This window comes from Ambystoma mexicanum, chromosome 4p (assembly GCF_040938575.1).
Source record: "Ambystoma mexicanum isolate Mex_15411 chromosome 4p, UKY_AmexF1_1, whole genome shotgun sequence".
Lineage (NCBI taxonomy): Eukaryota > Metazoa > Chordata > Amphibia > Caudata > Ambystomatidae > Ambystoma > Ambystoma mexicanum.
In genome coordinates this window covers 455,798,428-455,820,612 of record NC_090927.1, presented here as the reverse complement: position 1 = coordinate 455,820,612, position 22,185 = coordinate 455,798,428, and the positions used below count along the sequence as shown (strand labels likewise).

At 46.5% G+C, this 22,185-nt stretch overlaps 1 protein-coding gene across 1 annotated transcript in view; it reads right to left on the bottom strand.

Annotated features, from left to right (window-relative positions):
- The window catches only part of NOL10 (nucleolar protein 10), an 856,295-nt gene that overhangs the window by 278,576 nt on the left and 555,534 nt on the right, over positions 1-22,185 (bottom strand). Inside the window, exon 14 of the mRNA XM_069605973.1 lies at positions 17,633-17,759. Within this exon, the coding sequence (XP_069462074.1) occupies positions 17,633-17,759 (127 nt within the window). The remainder of the gene's footprint in view (positions 1-17,632; positions 17,760-22,185) is intronic.

Genomic DNA, 22,185 nt, shown 5'->3' with positions numbered 1-22,185 from the left:
AAACAGATAAATAACAATAAATAAATAATAAAGGCAAAAAACCGTGGTAATGCAGCCAGCAATTTGCAAGTGCTAGGTTTAAGGCAGCAGACAGGGTAGGTCTGATAAGTGCAGGAAGAAAAAAGGGGGGGCTGTATGGGGATAGATACAGACCCCAGTGCAAGTGGTGGCCCGGAGGCAGTGAGGCAGGGTGGCAGGACAAGCAGGTACCTGGGCCCAAAGGACAGAGGGTGGCCAGGTGCATGATGCCAAGAGAGGACAGATCAGCAGGGGAGAGGGGGAGCGAAGGCAGAAGAAAAGAGGAAGGTCTTGAGGTGCTTCCGGAACCGGAGATGGTTCTCCTCAAGTTTTAGAGTGGCAGGGAGGCTGTTCCAGAGGGAGGCCCCAGCCGAAGACAGAGATCTACCCCCAGCTCGTTTCCTGGAAAAACGACTGACCCTGAGGGAGTTGGAGGTAGAGGAGCGAAGAGCTCGAGAGGGGAGGGATAGCTGAAGGTATTTTGGACCCAGGCCCTAGAAAGCCTTGTGGACAATGCAGAGGATGAAATTCCCTGAATTCATCACATATCCCTTCTGTAAATCATAGCCCCCCCTCTATGGGGCTGCCACCGAGATAAAAACTTTTCCCAGACCCATGATGATTCACCTACTTCCTCTGAGAATTCCTCTCATGAGGATAGTGGGGAGTCATTTTCTAAGGTATTTTCGCAGGGCTCTCTCTGTAGGAGATCAGGAAAGGAATAAAAATTTGTCCCTATGATTACGACTTCTGGTAACCCTGGGACGACAGCGACCTTTATGTCAGTCGAATCGTCTCTAACCTCTAAAGCAAGAGAAACTGGGATGTACTTCAGTGACACCACGAATGCAAATTACTTTCACTGCGTTATCCATCTTGTTCTGGATAAATTAAGTCCAAACAAATTATTGCATGCCGGCTTTAACACAGGTTTCATTAACTCAAATGGCTTCTCGACCTTGAAATGGGTGGCTTGTCCAGTAGAAGGACAAATTGCTTACCAGTAATGTTCTTTCTGTGGATTCTTCTCCTGTAGATTCCTCATCTTGATATGCATCCAGCATCAGCTGCTCAGAAAGGTTTTCAACTTGGGGCATAGTGCTGCTCGACATAGTCCTCAACAACTAACTCTTATTCGACCGTGCCGCTCCTCGACAACGAATAAGACGTCAATTGCCGTATTAAAGGAATGCACTATGCCCCTCTTGCTTCAGTTTCCCACCTTTATTTCCTGGGCTAAGTCTGCGAGAGGGAACATACATTACGGTGAGAGCAATCAAAACCATAGTAAACTTGCTGTTTGCTTACCTCCTTTTTTTCCTAATTTTTTTAAAACAAAACCAGCAGAATCCAGACAATTTGGGAACCAATCGCCAGAGTACATGCGTAGCAATCTCTTCATCATCTCATCGGCACATAGAAGCGCCACAAAAGACTGCAATTGAGACCCATGAACTTCCAAGTGGGGTAGGATGGGTGGGCGATGAGGACTCTGTCGGAGAATAATCCATAGAAAGAACATTACTGGTAAGTAATTTCTCCTTGTGAGCCTCAGCTCCACTGGTAATGTCTGAGTTGCAATCCTTGACAAACGTGTTCAAAGAGGACCACGTTGCCGCCCCAAAAAAGTCCCTAGCTGGCCCTCTCCTCTGGAGGGCAGAGGAGGCTGTGACCCCTCTGTTAGAGTAGGTCCTAAACCCTGCCGGTAACTCCTTACCTGCATTCCTGTAGAAATTAGATACACAGCACTAGCCAACAAGAGATAGTCCGTTTGGTGACAGCTTGCGCTAACCTGGATTGCAAGAACGCAATGAACAGTTGGTCATCCTTTCTCGCCCTCTTGGGATCTAACCTGTGGAGCCTCTCCTCATCGTAGACGCCTGGGGCAGAGGATACAAATGGCCCAAGTGGAATTCTGACGCCACCTTAGATAAACATTTAGGGTGAACTTTCAGGGAAGCCTTTTCCTTGGAAAACTTCAGGAAAGGGGGCTTGCAAGTGAGTTCCTGCTATTCACTGACCCGTCTTGCGGACATGATTGCCACTAAAAAAGTGGTCTTCAATGTGAAGAGTCTGATGGAAGTGGAGTACAAAGGCTCAAATGAGCAGTCACAAGAAAGTAAAAAATTAACCTTGTTCTGGCCCCCGTTCAAACAAGGAAAGGGTCACCAGATAACCCTTTATTGTGCCCACTTTAGGCCTGATTTGGCTAAAGCCAACAAAAACACCATCACCGAGGAGGTGGGACATAACACTGGGTCCACGCCTTTTGCCAAGTAACACTTTCTCCATCTGCACATGAATAGGGACCTAGTGGACGGTCTACATGCAGCCAACAATACTTGTAACACCTCCTTGTTGAGGCACCAGTCCCCATATCTCAGCCTCTTAAGAGCCGAATATGCAGGTTGAGAGGGTCAGTGTTCTGGTGAAGCACATTGTTTCCCGACTGCGACAAGAGGTCCATCCTCTGAGGAAGTCGGATAGGAGGGCATACGGCAGTTCCAGAAGACCACATTGTCCTCGCCCAATCTGGGGAGATCAGGATCAGGTGAGGACTTCATTTTCCCCTCCTACCATGCCTGTCGTAATATCTTCATACAAAGGGCTCTCAAGAGGGAGTATTATGAATCTGAAAACGGAAAACAACCTCTTGTTTTACCAAATCAAATCAGACAAATGACCAGCCCAGAACCCAGGGGTAAAAACACTTTACACAGGGTTCCGAGGACTTTGCTCAGGAATGATGAAACAACTGGAAAGGCCAAAAGCTTCTTCCACATGGCACATTACATGACCCAGTCAACCAGGGACTTGCACTCAGGGTCAGTGATGACCCAGATAACCCAAAGAAAGACTAATCTGTCCAGGAGACTGACCTACCAGCTATGAGTGAAAGCCATGACAAAGAATGCACCAGGAAGACCTAGGAACCTGACCAAGAGTTTTCGGATGGCTCGAACAGTAAAAGGGGGCAGTCAGCAGGCAGAAAACAGTCCTTCAATTGGAGCTATAGTGGAGGCAACCCAAGACAGCTCAGACGAAATGCAGAGAGTGGGTAGTGGTGTCCCACTACCATTGTGGATGATGGTGGCTTCCTAACCTCGAGGTACCATGGCCCGGAGGATGAAACGGGAGGACAACAGACAAATGGCCTAGAAACTGTCCCATATTAGGAAAGCTCATCCATCCAGTGAAAAGGACCAGGACGTTGATGAGGAACAGTATAAAAGGACACCTAGCAACCAAATGGGAAGCCAGAGCTAGGGACAAAGAAACCAGAGCTCACTCAGTACAGTCAAACATAGTCCTAAAACTAGCAGCCCAGCTTTGTGGCAAAATACTTCAGCAAAGCAGGTCAGTAAACTAGTAGAATGCTAGTAGAACTGATAAATGCCCCAGTGTCTCACCCAGATATACACACTTACTCATGGATCGGCCTAAACCAACCCTCCAACCACATGAAAAAGACAGACACAAAGGTTTTGGCAGCCGGACAATCAGACCGTACCTAAAAACCTCCAAAAACTCAGGTCCATACAGTTTGTGTATTAAGATTTCTAGGGTAAGGGACCAATCTAATCCAGACCAAAGCACTACATAGGCTGTAGGGGTGGGATCACAATGGGCCCATGTTTGAACAACAGCCATTTTAAGTCTGCCGCATGGTTTGCAATCCCTGCGGCAGACCTAAAATGGTGGCCCAAAAGGGATGGTCCAAACAAAAAAGCCATGATTAAGACTTAAAAAATGCTTTACTACTCCAATGGCTACCATAAAGGAACATTGGGCTACTAATGCAGTAAATTGGCTGCACTGCTGGTAAAGCCAAAATGAATCCACAACACACATTTATACTCACCCTAGGGTCAAATTGGGGTGCTTAAAAAGCACTTGCTTTAGCAGCCATATGGGCTACCAAAGGACAGAAGAGTTTAAAAAAAAAAAAAGGGCTGCAGTCGGAGGGTAGCTTTGGCTGTTCCTCTAAGCACAAAAAAGAAAGTCAAAGATCAGAGAAAAACAAGGGGGAAAACAAAACGTTAAGGGTTCCCATCAAATGGGACAGCAGACTCCCCAAAAATGGACATCTGCCATAACACATTTGAAATTACATTTATGCAATGTTTAAAATGTCAAAGGTATTAGCCTATTTGAACCACAATAAGATTCCTGGTTGTTGTCGGCCTTGTTATGAATGGTTTAACTCTTAACACCTTCTATAAAGGCCCTAACCACTGGTATCTTCCACCATTATTACCTGGTGCTTTGACATGACACACAGTGTCAATGTTGTAAAACGTACTTTCAAGGAACTATATGATAAAGCATGTTCTGGTGAATAATTGAATACATCATAATATACCTTGTATGGCATGTAGCGGTTTGATTCTCTCTGTGTTACACAAAATAACAAATAGTTTCTATTTATTTGAATAGCACAAGCGAGAATTGTGTTTAGCTTTTCTATGAATCTGCAGACATTTCGCTTGTTATTGCACATATCCATTTTATAAGATTCATAAGCCACACTGCTAAATTCAGTGTCTCTTGTGTGAGTGAGTAATTCTTCTCTGGCTGTATTTTAGAAAGGTTGGGGCTGGATTCATATCTATGTATAATGCCAAGGACGGGTACATCAGATGAGAGTGTGAGTACATGATTGTGCATGACTTTGTGCCTCAGTGAAGGTGGAAAATGGGCATAAGCAAAAATCCAATAGCAAAACAGTGCCTTGTCTAGAGACCCCTGTTGAATGTACTTGGATGAAATTCTTGCAATTCTTGGTAGATCTTTGTAAAAATACACATATTCGAATATTGTGGCTCTTTAATGCACTTTAGTGTTAAGGATAGTAGCAATTCCTAGATAGGGGTCAAGCAAGCAGAAGCATCTCGCGAACGGTTCACCTGCTCCAACAAACATTATAAGGTTAAAAGGTCTCCATTACTTGCTAAAATAAGTCATGAGGAAGCAGTGCCTTCTAGATACCAGAGGTGTAGCTGGAGGCCATTTGCGAAATTCAGTTACAGTCCCTACTTTTGGAACATTGGTCACCATCATCCCATCAATAAAGAGGCACAGACAACAGAATGCTGTGCAGCATCTTCTTGGTGTTAAGTAATCCAGAACACAGACCCCAAATTAGGTACATCTAGTCAATAACATTGCACTTTTTGTAATAAAAATATAAAAAATAGTATTCACCTTATGCCCTTTTTGGTAGTTTAAGAATTGTTTCATACAATAATACAAAAAAAGAACAGAACCTTCCTAACAGATGATAACCCTCGTCAGAGACCCACAGTTGGCTAGATGCATATAATCGTCTCTTGTCTCACTCGCCCAACTCTGGTAACGTGGTACATATCGGAAAGGACAACATGGGACAACGGTTACTCAACTCCATCGAAATCATTATCTACTCCACAATACTTTTAACTAAATAAGCCATGTGTCATACACTGAATTATGCACACACAACCTGGAAATAGAGCACCCTCTGAAAAACCCACATATGTGCCCTGAGGAGATTTATTTTATTTTGAATCAGATGGACAGGTCTGTGATGTTTGCGGTTAACAAGGTTCGTACATACCAGTTTCCAAGTACATACATTGCAACAATAGATTATTTTCATTTATAGGGACAGGCTTCCCATTTCAGAGCCCCCCCCCCCTCACTGTGTGTCTGATAAGTTCAATCCTAGGTCAGTGCCCAGTGCAGCGTATCTGAGAACACCAATCTACCAATGCCCAGTGTCTAGTAAGTAGTAGCTACAAGAAGCAATATGGGCTTCAACCAATTCATTTTAATGGCAGCAGGCTCCTGGAAAGCTTCCCCTAGCCTTTGAAACTGAGGGGGGGCGAACAACTTGGATAATCAGTGAGTGTGAGGAAAATATCATCCGCATAAAGAAAGCACACTATTTGAGGGAGTCTAACACTTTTTCAGGATCAATCCTTACTATAATCGTTTCTGTCTGCACTTTGACCCACTTGGATATCAACAAATGATATTTGCAGAGATTCTACTTAGTGTCCTGTTCGAGACATTCATAGGGCCTCATTACAAGTAAGGCGGTAAGCTGGCCAGTAATTCGGTGGACGCAATTACTGTTACTGCTTGGGTGTCCGACAGAATTACCCCCATATTACAGGTTGACAGGAGTGCGCACAAACCATTAGCAGTAACCGTAATTTCCACCGAAAATCAAGTTAGAACGGGAACTCCGCACAATTTCAGCAGAATTACTGATAACGCTGGAATAATTAAGGGATTACTAAACGTTAACTTTGCCGGCGGAATTACCACTAAGAGGAAGTAGCGTAATTTCACACAATTATTTATTTATTTACTGGGCATTTGTTAGGCACTTATACAAGAAGTAAATTGTGTTTCAAAGCGCTCATAGGGCAACAGGGAGGGACAACGGATTGAAAAAAATAACACAGAGGAAGATAAGATGGACCTACTAGGCCTTGTGAGCATTCAGAGTGTGCAAGTGCAGAGAGAGTAGAGGGGGAAGAGGGAGTGGGGGGTTATTGCTGGAGTGGTCGTGCTCATGGGTGAGCAGCGGATGTAAGTGCCCAGTGTAGGAAGTTCTAGGGAGCTTTCAGCTGCAATAAAGTAAGTGCAGGCCTACAGTGGCGTAGGCCAGCGGGTGCCACGGCAAGCGCTGTGGGCCGGCGGAGGCCGAAGGCGATTGGGTGTGGGAGGCCAGGGCCCCGAAGGACACACAAGGGCCCTCGTCACCAAGCTTAGCAACTGTAGGATTAGAAGAGGAGGGAAGATGGGAAGGAGGAGGAGAAGAGGACAGTCTTGAGGAGCTTCCGGTATATGAGGGGATAAAGCTCAAGAAGAAGAGGGAGGGGGAGGCTGTTCCATAAGAGGGAACCAGCTGAGGAAAGAGATCGGCCACCGGCCCTGTTTAGGGAAACGCTTAACACACAGAGTTGGCACCAGAGGAAGGTTGCGGTCTAGAGGGGGAGTATTTAGTAAGAGCAAGTAGCAGATTCCATGGTTCCTGGCCCCAAACAGCCATAAGGATGATGCAGAGGGATTTGAAATTAATCCTTGCAGTAACAGGGAGCCAGTGAAGAGCTTTTAGGGCAGGAGCTATGCAGTCCCTGGGCTTAAGGCCAAGGATAAATCTTGCTGCCCTATTCTGGATTAGCTGGAGGGGTCATAGGGAGGAATAAGGTAGATTCAATAAAAGGCTATTGCAGTAGTCTAGCCTAGAGAGAACAAGAGCTCTAGTGACATTGAGCTTCTGGAGGAAAGTGAGATAAGGGAGAATTCCTTTGAGAAGGAAGACCTGAAAGTGGGACTTCTTGGCAATGTCCTGAATGCGACGGAGGAAGGAAGGAGAGAAAGGAGTCAGAGAGGACTCCAGGTTTCTGGCTTCAGATGAAGGAGAAGGGGGAGAGCCCATAGAGGATGGCCAGATCGAGGGGAGGAAAGGGGGAGCAGGGGTACCAATAGGAAGGATCTCAGTCTGCCTGGCATTGAGGCAGAAATTGTTGGATGTGCATCAGGAATGGATGGCAGGTAGGCAGTTCGGGATGATGGAAGAGGTAGGAGGGTCAGCAGGAGTTTGAAGAAGAGTTGTGTGTCATCTGTGTAGGAGAAGGTGAAGATGAGGAGTACCAGTGGGGAAAGTTAAGTGTTAAAGAGCCATGGGGAAAGGTTGGAGCCTTGGGGATACCACAGGTAGAAAAAGAGGTAGGGGAGGAGAAGGTGCCCGGAATAACCTGTGACATACAGTCACTTAGGAAGGAGGTCAACCAGTCCAGTGCCCGCTCCGAGATACCAAAGGTATCATGGAGCCTTTTTTTAGGATGGATTGGTTCACTGTGTCAAAGGCAGAGGAGAGATCAAGTAGGATGAGGACAGCCAGGAGAGTTTGAATCCAGAGGAGAGCAATTCTTAACGGGTCTCCAGAAGAGCAGCTTCTGTGCCTCATGATGCTCAGAATTCAGATTGATGGTCCTGGAGACCGCCAACAAGTTCAGTGTCTGAGATAAGTTGGGGGAAAGGCAGCTTCTGCATGAGTTTCTTGAGGAAGGGGGTGAGAGAAATTGGGCGGTAGTTGGCTGGGCATGTGGAGTCTGGTGAAGGTTTTTTCAGGCGAGGGCACACAAGGCAATGCTTGAGGGAGGAGTGGGAAGATCCAGTGGCAAAAGAGTGGTTGCAGAAATCAGCAAGTGCAGGTGTTAGAGAGCCAATGTTGTCCTTAATGGTTCTGGAGAAGCAAGGGAGACTTGTTTGGACGAGAACTTCATGGATGTGACCTCATCAAGTGTGACAGGGGAGAAGGAGGAGAGAAAGCAGGAGGGTGTGAGGCCATAAGAGGCAAAGGAGGGGTGGGGTGAGAGGGAAACAAGGAAGTTCAGGATGTCCAGAGCTTTAGTAGTAAAGTGTGTGGCCATTGCTTTGCAAAGGGGCTGGGAGCGGAGTGGTGAGGAAGAGACTGAGGAAGGGTTGGCTAGTTCCCTGCTGATTTAAAAGAGTACAGCCGTGATTTTGGATGCACCAGAGACCCGCGCCTGGATGTGGGCCCTTTTCCTGGCGCGGATGGAGAGTCTGTTTTGTGTTTGGAGCAGGCGACAGGCCAGTTTGTCAGAGTCTGCCACTTCCGTTCTGCAGCTCTGCACTTGCGTTCATGGGCTGCAAGTTCAGAGTCGTAACAGGTATTATGCTTAGTTGCAGGTTTAAGGCGGATCCTCATGACTGGGGCAAGAATGTCCAGAGTGTTAGTGATGGCCAGATGGAGATTGGTGAGAGCAGAGTCGGCGGTAGAGTCAGAGTGCTGAGGGGACCTAGGTGGGAGAAGAGGAGAGAGTGGTCTGACCAGGAGAGAGGGGTGATCCGTGGGGAGGGGAGTGAAAGATCAGAGTGGATGAGGGTGCTAAGAGTCTGTCTGACCGAGTGGAATGGACCAAAAGAGAGAATAGAGAGGGAGAACGAGGTGCAAAGATCACGTAAGAGAGTGGATAGCGTGATTGAAGAGTCCAAATGGAAGTTTAAATCACGGATGAGAAGGAGTTTAGAAGTGGTTGAGAGGAGAGAGGAGGAGAAATCAGCTCATTCAGAGAGGAACAGGGTGGTAGACCCAGGAGGCCTGTAGATGGTGGCAATGGTCAGAGAGTTGGAGGGCAAGATGACCAACTTGCACACCAAGCGTTCAAAGGAAGAGTAAGACTGAGTGGGCATTCGGGAGGAAGAGATCCACTCAGGGAAAATTAAGGCAACCCACCACCAGCACGGTTTGGGTGGGGCTTGTAAATGATCTTGTAGCCATTGGGGAATAGGGAGTCAAAAGCAGTGACTGAGCTGGCATTGAACCACGTCTCAGTGAGAGCGAGAATGTCGAGGTTAATGGGCCTCATGAGTATGCCGGTCTGTTAACAACGGTGCCTGTAAGATACCGGCACTGTTACCGGACCGGCATACTCAGAGTTCTGCATGCAGGTGCCTTTCCCTGGCGGGTGGAAAGGCACCCGCTCGCAGACCTTGACGGATGCACCGGCATTGTGTGCAACAGTGCCGGTGCATTCCTCCTCCCCATTCTCATTGAGCCCTATGGGACTCAAATGGGAATGGGGAGTAACTTTTCCCGGCGCCTGGCTATGGGGAATTACTGGGACCTCCAGGGCTGTAATGCCCTGGTAATTCCCAATTGCCAGGCGCCGGAAAAGAAACTACGCCGGCGGCTGCCATGCCATTTTTATTGGCACAGCTACCGCCAGGGTCGTAATGAGGCCCAATGTCTTCAAGAAGGAGGCAGACATCAGCAGAGTGTTTATTGGCTGAGGGAGCGTTAAGTGTGGCTAGATGAAGGCGGTCTCTGCCTTTGAAGGTTTTCCGAGGAGAAGTACAGGGGTGTTGTACAACAGTCGGAGGGGGAGGGACAGAGAATAGTAGGGGGGAGAGGCAGGTGAGGGAAGGAAGTTAATGAGGGATGGCAGGTGCCGGTCAAAGAGAAGAAGGTTGGGTTGAGGACCAAGAACCAAGATAGTGCCAGTGTGGTAGACATTAATGATACACTAGGATGATGAGAAGCCCACCAAGAGAACTTCCCACTTGGTACCACCAATAATGGGAGAGGATGTGAAAGGGGAGAGAGTAAAGATGAGATAGGGAGTCAATAGCTCTGGGGAGGGGATAGAGAAGAGGATAGCTATGAAGACCCGTTTGTAAATTGCACTGACAGGTATCTGCGATGGGTAGGCCAGGGTTGGCTGCCAGGGTGAATTTCTTGTACTTTTTCCTTCCAGAATGTGTGAGAGTGGGAGGGTAGGGGATAGATGGGGGAGATGGCGAGTGCCATCAGGGTGGCAGAGGATAATTGAAGGAAAGGGGAGTGGTTGCACAGCTCAGACCAAGCCCAAGCTCACCAGGCTGCCTAGTAGTTACAAAGGGGCACAAAGGACACATAATGCAATGCAAGAAGTGAGTTGCAAGATGTTAAAAAAAACACACACACCTAAGTTCAAAAATCAAACAAGGGGCAAGAATGCAATGCTGGAATGGAGTGCAAGATGTTCAAAAAAACACAGCTAAATTCGAAAATCATACAAGGGGCATAAAATGCAGTGAAGGAGAGGTAGATCTGATGAGTCAGGAAGGCAAATTGAGAAAGGCACATTTATGGTTCAATTTAGTTAATGGAGGAGGCAAGACAAAGTTCTGCTGTCACTAGCTCTACAGAGATCGTGGACGTGCAGGGGCCAAGTTTGTGGGGGAGCCGGCTGTGCATCATGAGGCTGCTTCTTAGTTCGACGTGGGGAAAAAAGGTGGGGAGGGGCCTCATGGTCCTTAACGGCCCAGACAGGGGCCTTATGAGTGGGGTCTTCAGAAGTGGGGGGCGGCTTAGACATCTGCTGGCACCGGATTGTCAATGGTGTCAATGGAGAGGGGGCAGCCATGTTGTGAATGTGAAGTCGCCGCTTTGCACTGACTCGCGCGCTTCTTTGTTCACTTGCAGGCCCAATAGGGCCCCCTCCCCGTAGTCAGCCTAGAGCATGTGATGTGCTCAGATGTTAAAAAACGCACCCTAGACCGAACAAGGCATCAGTGTTGTGCCCACCACAAGAAAGGCTCATCTCAGTGACTGGCTCCCCTCAACAGTGAGATGAAATATGCAGGGAGGGTGGGGAGAGGTCAGCATTGCAGCCGCTGTGCTCGATGTGTGATTGAAGCTAAGCAATGCCCATCTTTAACAACAAAATCCATCTTCAAGCCTCAATTTCCCTCTGCAATCCAGCTACCCACCTTTGTGAAAACATGCTAGGAAACAAGAGCAAGGCAAGGGTGCCAGAAATGAGGGTCCGCAAACCCCAGGTATTGGTCGATGAAGTGGTGGCCAATGCTGATTATTTGTTTGGGGCAAATAAGCGCAAAACATCTGTCTGCCAGAAGAGCACAATATGGGTCAACATAAGGGACAAGGTAGTGGCAGTGGCCACTGTGAAGCAGGATGTGGAAGACTGCAGGCAGAGGTGGAATGACCTCAAGGCACGTGTCCGTAGCCTCCTTGCCACTCATCACCGTGAGACGACTGCCACTGGAGGAGGCACAGTGGAGCTACTGCACCATACCCCCTGGGAGGAGAGAGTGGCAAGCATCCTTCGCATGGCAGGGATAGAGGGAATTGGAGCAGGAGGCCAACCAGATGCAAAAATGGGCCAGATACATACTCCTCTGTGTCTGCGTCTTGACTACCCAAAGGCAAGTCTTGGCGAGGCCAGATACTGACATGGATTTCCCACAGTGCTTGCATGGCTCTTCAGTTGAGAGATGGAGCAGGCAAATTCAAATGCTAAATGCATTAGAGTGTTCAGAAAGCAGCAGGCCAAGTGTGTGAAGAAAAGGAACTGAGGTAATGGAGCACAGCTATATAATGCCTATGATGTCATTTTCGGAGTCATGTGCACCAACAGCACTGAAACTAAGCTGCAGTGCGTACACATACCTCTGTGTCCCTCCCACCCCCGTGACAAAAGGTTCTGAAGCTAGATGTGCAGATGGATGCCTATTGGATATTTCTAAGATGAGGGATCTGTGAGAGGCACATATCCATTAGCATCACTGATTTTCAGCATGCTGTACAGCAGAGCAGTTCCCAGTCTTCTCCCTCACCCGTGCCTCATCATGTCAGGCCAGAGATGCCAGGCCAGCACCAATTTCTACACACTTCAAGAAGCCAGTCCCACGCAGGACACTGCCAAACGCAGACTACCTGTTTTGTGCACTGAGGATATACAAGAAAAATTGAGCAGGCACAAGCATGGAGGCCACACAGATCACATCCCACCCATTCTTGCTTACATATATGCCTCTCTTTAAAATTAATTTTCTGTTTTTGTTAGGTGTTTTTGTAGAACGGTTAAAATATCTTATTTGCTTCTTTGGAGTGGTGTATGGATACAACAAAACAAGGGAGAAGGAATTTAATGAAAGTGATGCAGAAACGAGAGAAATCCGGTCCACACACTGAGAAACCTGAGGGTGTCTCACTTACTAGTCCCTGGGGGTCCGTGTCAGAAAAAGACATTTGGCAGCCATGGGTAAAGGGAAAACTGTACCATGTGGCATGAATGGAAGAAGAATACTCCAACACAATTATAGGAAAGGACCTAGATATAACTACATGAGGAAGCTTCTCTGTTTATATTGCAGAAAAGGGACATTGCATTATGGAAGAGGGACAAGCAACGTGAGGCACACTATTGAACTACACTTCCCAGAAAGCCTGTGTGAACATGAGCCTTCCAGTGCAGCCAGGACCACGCCTAAGAACAGGCGCATGCTCGCGCCACGCCCGAAAGTCTTCGCTTGTGCTACTGGCTTTCATGCTGAGCGGACGTGATCAAGGGGCACCTGCAGGCTACTCATCGCAAAGCTGTAACCCGCCTGCACTCACTGCAGGCTCCACTCCTCGCTACAGATAAGTGCAACATTATACGCGCTTGCATACAAACTATTAGGAGAGCGCTTCTTGAGGAACGTTAATTACGTCTGTGACAGCGCAGCGTTCGGAAGGGTATTATTTCACAGTTTTGTGCTAAACCCGGAAGCCAATTTGTTTGCACTGGATCTGGGAACGTGCTGCCATATGAGGCAGTTGTGTGCTTGTACAGACCCTTGAACCTGGGCAGCCTGAATAATCGCTAGGCGGTCAACGAATACTGAATGACTTAATGTTATAAAGCGTCTTCCCGCTCATGATTAGAACGATTGCTTCCGCTGCGCACACTCAAAGTTTTCTGGCTTGTCTTGTAGCGCAGCCTTCCACGCAGGAGTCAGACTCCCACTCTTCAGTACATGGGACGAATGGCACAACCGAAGCTAAGTGCAGTTTACTATTGTTAAGAGCTAAATGTGTACAAGGTTATGTGTTCCAAAAGCTAACAAGTTACATGCAAGTGAAAATGTTATGTGCACGTGAATACTGTTAGGGTACAGGGGGAGAGAATGAGGTAATGATATCCACAAATCAGGTGCACTTTCTTGGTTCAGGCAAATCAGGAGGCAGTTAAGAGGTTTGCAGTAACTAAGGAATTCAAAAGTGTGAATGTGTGCATAGAGTGAAGGGGCGGAGATTCCTTACCCCAGGAGGGGATATCGGGGCCTGGTTTTCCAAACACACCCTACCCATCCACAACCTCTACCTAACCCTCTACCCGGTTACCCTCACTCTCCCTAGCCATCTAATCCGGTGGACCCTAAACCATCTTTCCCTGGCAGGTTGCGGTGACCTGTGGTTTTACGCACTCTCAGGTGCCAAGACCTTACAAGGAGGCAGGTGCTCGTGCTACCTCTGCGCTAGACTGAAGGGATCTGACAGTCTGTCATCCAGGTGGCCAAGACATGGCCATCGCTATTGGATCCAGTTCCTGGGGGAGGATCACCTGGATGAGGGGTCTTCGGGGAGTGGAAGTGGGACACTGAAGGGTGAGAAGTGGTACCCCCATCCTTACGACACCTTTTCCCCATCCCACCCAGTAGGATATTCAGAAACTCTTCCACCCACTTTCCAACACAAACAATTTCTTACACCGTAACAAACAGACTAACACCAGAGCAGTTTTACCTGACATGTCCCAACACAAGGGTCAGGGCAGAGTCAGGCAATGGCTGATAATCACACACACTTGACTGTCCTTTCCCCTCCCCCACAGGGATAAAAGGTGGAGCACGAGAGCGAACTAAGAGCAAGGCCTAACGCACGAGGAGGCAGCTATTGCAGGACAGCAGTTCAAACGGAGAAGCAAAGTGACGAGAGCTGAAAAGATGACAAGGAGGAAAATGCCCTTGCCCTTTTCAACTCAAAGCCGCAAAGTCTCAGTGAAAGGAATTATAAGACTGAGAACGAAAGCTGCTGTGAGGTGTAAAAGATGTCAGCGGTGCACAAGGCCTTCCCACACTGATAACCAAGGCGGGGAGACGTGCCTGCTACCGTGGTAGTGCCTTGACTCCAGAGGCAAGAAACGCCAAGGAGTTCAACTGAGTCGGAGGGAGCGGATAGTAAGACGGGCTGTGTTGAACCGAAGGTTGCAATCAGCAACTCAATATGAACGCAAGCACTAATGAACAAAGAACTTGTGTGTGGGTTAAACTTTAAAGAAAGCCCAGTTGAGGTCCGGGTGCAGAGTGGTCCAACGCCACGTTTGCTTGTTTGTTTGTTTTATTACTTGTATTGCGCACCAGACCCAAGGGTAACCGGGCGCATTGCATACAACAACTTACAGCTTAGTTACAGAAACAGAGGCACATGTGGTGACAATAAATATACACAGAAGGCAAAATAATGGTACAAATATTTACAGTCCTACTTAGACAGGCGGTAAATGCTGAGTGGTGGATGTGCAAAAGTACAGTCAAACAGTGGAGGGACATGCGGAGTAGGTCTAGGCAGTTAGTAGTCTGTTATTTGTCCGCGTCTTTGATCCACCTTGTCAGGTTGTGTCGGAAAGTGGGGTATGGTTAATCTGTCCGTAGGGTGGTTGGTAGGGAGTTCCATAGTTGGGCTGCTTTGACCTGGAAGCTACAGCCACCAACTCTGGACAGTTTGAATCTAGGTGTTGAAATGTTGTTGGAGTTAGAGGATCTGGTGAATCTTGTTGGATTTATTCTCGTGAATCTCGAAGAAAGATGCGTGGCATTGTTTAGACATTTGTAAACAAGTGAGGCCACTTTTAGCTGGATTTTCTCATGAGTTGAGAGCCAGTTATTGGCTCTTCTAAATTCAGTGCTGTGGGCTCTCCTGGGAATACCCAACGCTGCTCTAAGCGCATTGTTCTGCAAAATTTGAATTCTTTTGATAACCTCCTTGTTTACCCCAATGTAGAGAGAGTCGCAATTGCCCAACTTCGATAAAACGAGAGCTCTAGCAAGTGTGATGCAGCTATTATTGGATTGGAAGGGTTTGCCTGCTCTTATCAGTTTACAGGTGTAAGCGGTGGCAGAGGCCATCGTGTTAACCTGCTTGTTGAAAGAGAGGGTGGAATCCAAGTAGAAACCCAGAGTTTTTACTGCATGAGTGGTGGTGATTTGATTGTTTCCAATGTTAAAAGAGGAATAGTTAGGACCCAGTTTTGGGTGGGTGTTTATTCGAAAGACACTGATCTGTACCCGTTTGTTGAAACTGCATATATCAAGAGGCCTTGGGGAAGGTCAGTGTGAAGTGTCAAAAAGGGGTCAAACAAGGGTCCAGCAAAACCCCTCGTACAATCAAGTCTTTTACACATTGAGAAGCATAAGAAACTGCGCTAATAGAACTGTGTGTAGCCTGACAGGAGGCTGAGACCCGGTCTTAGGTAAAGGGAAAAACCTAAGGGGTCTAAAGAGACTGTTTTGAGATTGTGAACATTTTGAACGAAGGCAAGTGTGAACCCGACTGAGGGATGCCAAGAGAAAGCTAGAGCAAGGGAACCCCAGCTTTCTGATAAGATGAATCCTGAATAGTGTTAGAATGGCTATGTGAAATCGACAGAGGGATGCAAAGGGGAAAGCGAACGAGAGTTAATCACATACTGTGATAAAGTAAGTTGAACTAAGTATATAGCAAATGTGAACCCGGCTGAGGGATGCCTGTAAATCGGGGTGAAGCATGAAAGACCCGAGTACATTGTGCTGACAAGAGTGAATCCGATGGAGGGATGTCCACAGTGAATGATTGCTGCACTTGTGATTGAAAGGCAGTAGTGAACCCGACAGAGGGAGGCCCCACTGAAAGAAGGATCAAAGCCTGACAGAGCGGGATCCTAAGGCAAAGAGTAATCACCCAACGTGTAAGATTTGTTGAAGGAACTTTTTTTGTTTGTTTTGTCACTTCAGGTCCTCTGAGGCAAGAGACTTTGTGTAAAAGAGATTTGGCCACAGAAGGCCCTGATATTTTGGAACTGAACTGCAACCTCATGCTGGCGAGACCCAGGAGTGTGCTGTGCTCAGAAGTCCTGCCTTGTCCCATGCTTAAAACGCAGGGAAGGGAGACCCCAGGCATACCATCCAGATTTATTATTCGGAGAACACTTTTTTTTCTTGTGAACATTATCCCGCACTATTTTGTAACTTAGCGGTAAGGATTGGCAAAAGGTTTTTTAGTATATGCCCTTTTTCTTTGACACAACACCACTAGCACTGCCTTATTATTTGATGGTTGTAGCTTGCTCGTATCTTAGATTTAGGTTTAGATTAGGCGTTTTTCTGACCCGTGTATACAGTTTAATAAACACCCTTGAACTGTGATCACTTGTGTCTGTCTTTACTGTTGCCACCATGAGTTCCTTACACACTTTACAGAAAAGGTAAATATTTAAGGTGTGTCCAGAGCTTGTTGAAGTTATTGTCAAGACAATGCAACATATTCCAACTGTAGGGACTAGTGTTCTTATAGTAGTGACCTAGTAAACACTGTGTTAAGTGGTACAAGTTAACACAAATCAGAACTTGTGTTGGTTGAAATCAGAGATCATTGCACCACCAGAAGCACATCACCAGAAGCCACAACATTGCAATGCTTGAAACAAAGAACTGCAAGAAGGAACATACCAGGAAACAAGCCTTGTCCTGCCATGTAATCGGTCTCTAGAATATGTTCCCCATGCAGATAAGACTGCCTGCCCCCCCTGCATCCTACACTTCAGGATGCATCTCAAACCCCTAATCTTCAAAGAGCATCTCGCCAGTAGCCGATCACTCCACTCAGCCCTAATTCTCCCTCTCTGGTGAACCCCACAGCCCAGGGGACCACCATTTATTGCAGCACATCTCCTGCTGCCAGCACACCAACCTGTAATGCCCTGGGTGCTTTACATATATACAGCACACAGTTACGTCCCAGCTAGGTTCGGGTTTTACAAATCCAATACATACATAGAAGACAGTAAAATACATGGATGTTGAAAGAGTGCTGAAAAGGAGTTTTGAGGGAGGCATTACATGTTTGCATGTTAGTAACTATTGCTTATAATAATAGGTGGTAATCTAAGGGCTAAACCATCATGTTCATAAAAGCAAGTACAATCACACAACCCCATCATCGAGTCATAAAAAAATGCTAGTGTAACTAAAAGCCAGTTAATAGAAATTATAAACTCGGAAATGTTACCTAGGTTTTCAAGGTCTTTCCTTGTTACAAATTTATAATCATCATAGACTGTGCTCTCAGGATTCTCCTCCAACTCTTCTGTCAAGTTGTCTAAAAAGGAGCACCATTTTGGAGCAGGACCCAAAGCCTATAAACACATGAAAGGAACAAATTACACAGGGGTAGTTAAATGATTCAAATCAGTGTATTAATTTTAATTGTAATCTATGCGGGAAGACATTCTGCATTGAAAGATTTATAAAGTAAACATGCACATGAAGCACCACACATAAAACAGAATAAAAATAAAAATGAATACAATAAAAAAGTAATAAAACTGTTTTGTTTATTGCTACTGGTCAATAAACTCATCAATATTCAAAACACATGTTCAGGATAAAAGGCAAACAGAAAAGAAAGTAAAACACAATACAGGCCTTACTCTCACACAAAAATTAAAACTAAGATTTACAAAAAATCCAATACATTCAGTACATTTTTTTTTTATTCAACTGGCAACGCTGTGTTCAACTTGTCTCTTGTATTAAGACACATTTTTTTGGATTTAAAAGGAGGGGATATCAAAATGGGTTAGCTGGGCTGAGAGGGAGAAAGTGGGGTTAGCAGACACAAATGTGATAAAATCAACAAGAGACTAGGAATTGTGCTTTCCTTGAAACTGTAATTTTACCCAACCGGAAATTGTACATATTTATGCCTTATAACTAGAACTACAAATGTCCTAAGTAAGCCAAATCGAGACCTCTGCGTTCACCCATCCCAAGGCATCAGCTGTGTCAGGGTAAACATTTGTTTTTGCCAGTGTTCACCATTTGCAATACTTCCCCTTTAAAGAAGAATTGTGGCTTGAGCTAGCTGCTTGCAGACTCCCCCATGTGACTGCCGGAGGTATAAGCACTCCAACTTGCAAAACCATCAGTCCCTTTCGAAAAAAGCCAATAAAGCAAGATAAAATAAAGTATTTGGATATTTTGGTGTGCGCCAACTCGCGAGTAGGGTGCTTCAAAGCTCAGCCAAGGATACATATACATTAAATATATGGTCGAATTTAGGTGATATTCCCAAGAAATCGTTTGTTTGCCTACACAAGGTGTGATGAAGTCCCTTGCCATGTTCTGGGAACTACCAGAACCAGGAACCGCCTCAGGGGGCTAGGTGCCACACTGAGCCAGTGAATGATGGGCCCAGGGGTGGTATGGGAGGATCTAATGCCAACCCCTTCTTTGTCCCCGTCACATGGGAGGCGACAATTAAAGTGTCTCACCAGGCCAGTCTTGGAGGTCTACACTACCGACCCCAACAGCCCACTATGGCAGACCAGCCCTTAAATCTTTAACCCTGCCCAAAACCCTTCTGAGGCCTTGCAGGGCAATAGCGGTACATCCCCTTCTCATTTTAAGAGCCCAAAGATCCCTTTGAGTAGATCTAAAGCTTCAATGTAGAACATGAAAACTTAACATTTAAGGGAAATTATTTCTCCTCACTCTGTGATGGTTGCAGGCATTTTGAAACGCTGTACGCCTCATCTGACACCTTGTGCTGGTACAAGAGATTCTCATACCAAGGATACAGTGTTGCTAGTTCACCACACGTGTAAATAGACCGACAAAGAGTTCTGAAAGTGTACCCAGTGTGTTTTCAGCCCCTAAATTACACGCTGAAAACAACAAAGACTCCAGCACATCAGAATAAGCACCCGGGAGAGGCAGAAAACTCCCATTCAAAATGGCAGACACAGCCTCAGGTGCACCCAAAAAGCACAACAATCCCAGCTCTCACATAATTACAAGCCACAAGTACAGACCCATCGAGGGGGAGGAGGAAAAAAATAAATCACCTAGCCCCAGTTACTCAGTGTGAGTTTCAGGAGCAGGGGGCTCACATTTGTGAAAGACTGGATAGTGGTGAAAGAAGCAGCGATTGGAGAGACCGAAGAAAGTGGAGACATGGCAGCAGTGGAGAACAGGAGGTGGCGAGGGAGGAGTTGTTAACATCAAATGAAAGAGTAAACAGATGCAGGTGGTGGGGGCTAAGAAGGTGAAGGAGATGGAAGGGGATGAGCGTTAAAATGGGGAGAGAGAGGACAAGAGATGGTGGGGAGAGTAAAGAGTGCGATGGTGGCGGTGGTAAGACCAGAAAGATGATGGTTGCCGGAGGAGGTGGTAACATCAGGGCACTGGAGTGGAAGTCAAAAGGTGTAACAATTAGGGTGCAGGGGTGGGGTAGGGGTAGGACAAAGCCCAGAGAAGGAAGAGGAATAACCTTATAGATGGAATTCCCAACATTTATATGCAGTTTGTATAGGCTGTAACCTTAAATCTTTAAATAAAATAGGTGACTCTTGATTTTGTTGGGTTCTTTTCATACCCGATCTACAGTTCCAAGGTGAATAGTAATGCCAGTAAACATTATTCTTGCTAATTTAATTAATGTAAGCACATGGAAGTCATTACTAACCGCCTCTAAACCAATAAGAATGCTTGAAATGCAGTCAATAGTCCCTGAATAGGGATGTGCATAATTGTGTGACTTTGCTTATGCACACTTCACAAAGCTGTGTACAAAAAAATCGCAAGTTTCACAAAGTCACAACGTTTTTCCAGAGGTCTCATTAATTGCCTGCAAATTGGGCTTTGAGATATTTAAGTACACATATGCTATAACAGACTGATAAATGGTGTCTGTGGTACTTTGTTTTCTCCCCATGCACACAGCTGCAACCAAAAACAAATTCTACTACCATATTATACCCATTGTACCAAAGAAGTGTTGGATAAGTCTCCTCCACCCTACCCAGTCACAGCTAACATACTCCACTATACTTGTCTCAGGAGCTCAGGGGCAATGTGCTTGCCTTGGAAGCAAGACGACACAGAGCAACACAGGTTCAATCCCCGGGGGTACGCTTAGTAACCTCTGGGTATTAAAGGAATAGTGCGCTCAAATAATTTATGGGCTTACAAGATGGGAAATAATACAAAATATATAATAATCATCTTTTTAATGAAAGTTCCTATGTAAAATGTTACACAAATAATGTTTAAACCCCTTTAAAATAAAGCACTAGGAGGTGTCCATTTTGTGAAATGGACGAGCCTCCTGTGCCCAAGTTAATCTCTGCTCTCGCAGCACTAATGAAACAAAAGCCACCTGCTGATAGCTTTTTTTTTACAGCGGTGGCTTTTGCTTCATTAGTGAGACGCAGAGAGCAGAGAATGCAGGCAGGAAGGCTCATGCCCGGTAAGTGCTTGTTTTTTTAACTTGTCATATTCCTACCACAGCAATCATAAATATGACCATGTTGTATTTATGATTCCAGTAGTTTTCTTTATAAGTTTCCTGGGCTCGCCCGGGCCGGAGGAGCCCGGGAAACTTAAAATGAAAACCACTGCAATTATAAATACAATTGCATTGTATTTATGACTGCTGCGGCTTTCGTTTTGAGTCTCCCGGGCTCCTCCGAGCCGAGGGAGCCTGGGAGACTCATAACGAAATAACCTGCATTTATAAATACAACATTGTTGTATTTATAAATGCAGTGGTTTTCTTTTTAGTTTCCCAAGCTCCCCCGAGTATCTAGAGATTCACATGCTCATGAATACAATTATATAGCAGTAACAAATAAACAACCATGGGAAGTGGCAATGCTCAACAGAAGTACAACACTTACCCTCACAAATTGACTCACCTTACGCAAACAGGTTGCGCAGCACTGCTTGGCTGACTCTGGAATCCCTGTCGACACAGCAGAATTTTGTGAAGGTGTGTGCGTGCGTCGACCTCCACATAGCAGCCCACCTGATGTCCTGCAGGGGAACCCCAGAGAGAAACGCTGTCATAGCAGCGATGGCTCTGACAGAGCGGGCTCTCGGCCAGCCTGCAAGATGTCTGTTGGCCAGACGATGACCGTGCATGATGAAGCCGGAGAGCCACCTGGATACGGAGGCCTTGGACAGGGGAATCTTGATGGGGATGTGGGTCAAACCAGACTTCTCCAGCGAGACCAGGTACAGCAGGAGCTGAGGAGCAGAGAAACACAGGAGCGTGATGCGCTGCGTTCTGCACCACACTGTGAAGCATTTCCATTTGTAACCATAGCACGATAGAGTAGAGGGTGCCCTGGCGTTGGCAAGAACGGCTTTACACTCCACTGGACGGTCGTAGTGGCCAAACTCTAAGGCTGCAGGAGCCAGGCCGTGAGTTTCATTGATGCTGGATCGTGATGCAGGATGGTTTGGCCTTCTATGAAGAGCAGCTCTGGAAGAGAAGGCAGCCTGATGTTCAGTGCCGCTGATAGGTGGAGCTGGTCCGGGTACCATGTCTGGCGTGGCCACGCTGGGGCGATGAGTATCATCTTGCAGCGGCATCTCTGTTGATGAAGCATAGCAGAAGGGGGACCGACCACAAAGCATTTATCGAGGATTCCCGGCCGGACGACGGGGAATATTCATGAGCAAGTGAATCCATGCCAGACCCCATGCTGGAGAACCAATGTAGTGTTCTCAGCGCTGGTGTGAGTTCTCTTTTAGTGAGTCTGAGGAGCAGTCTTGCTG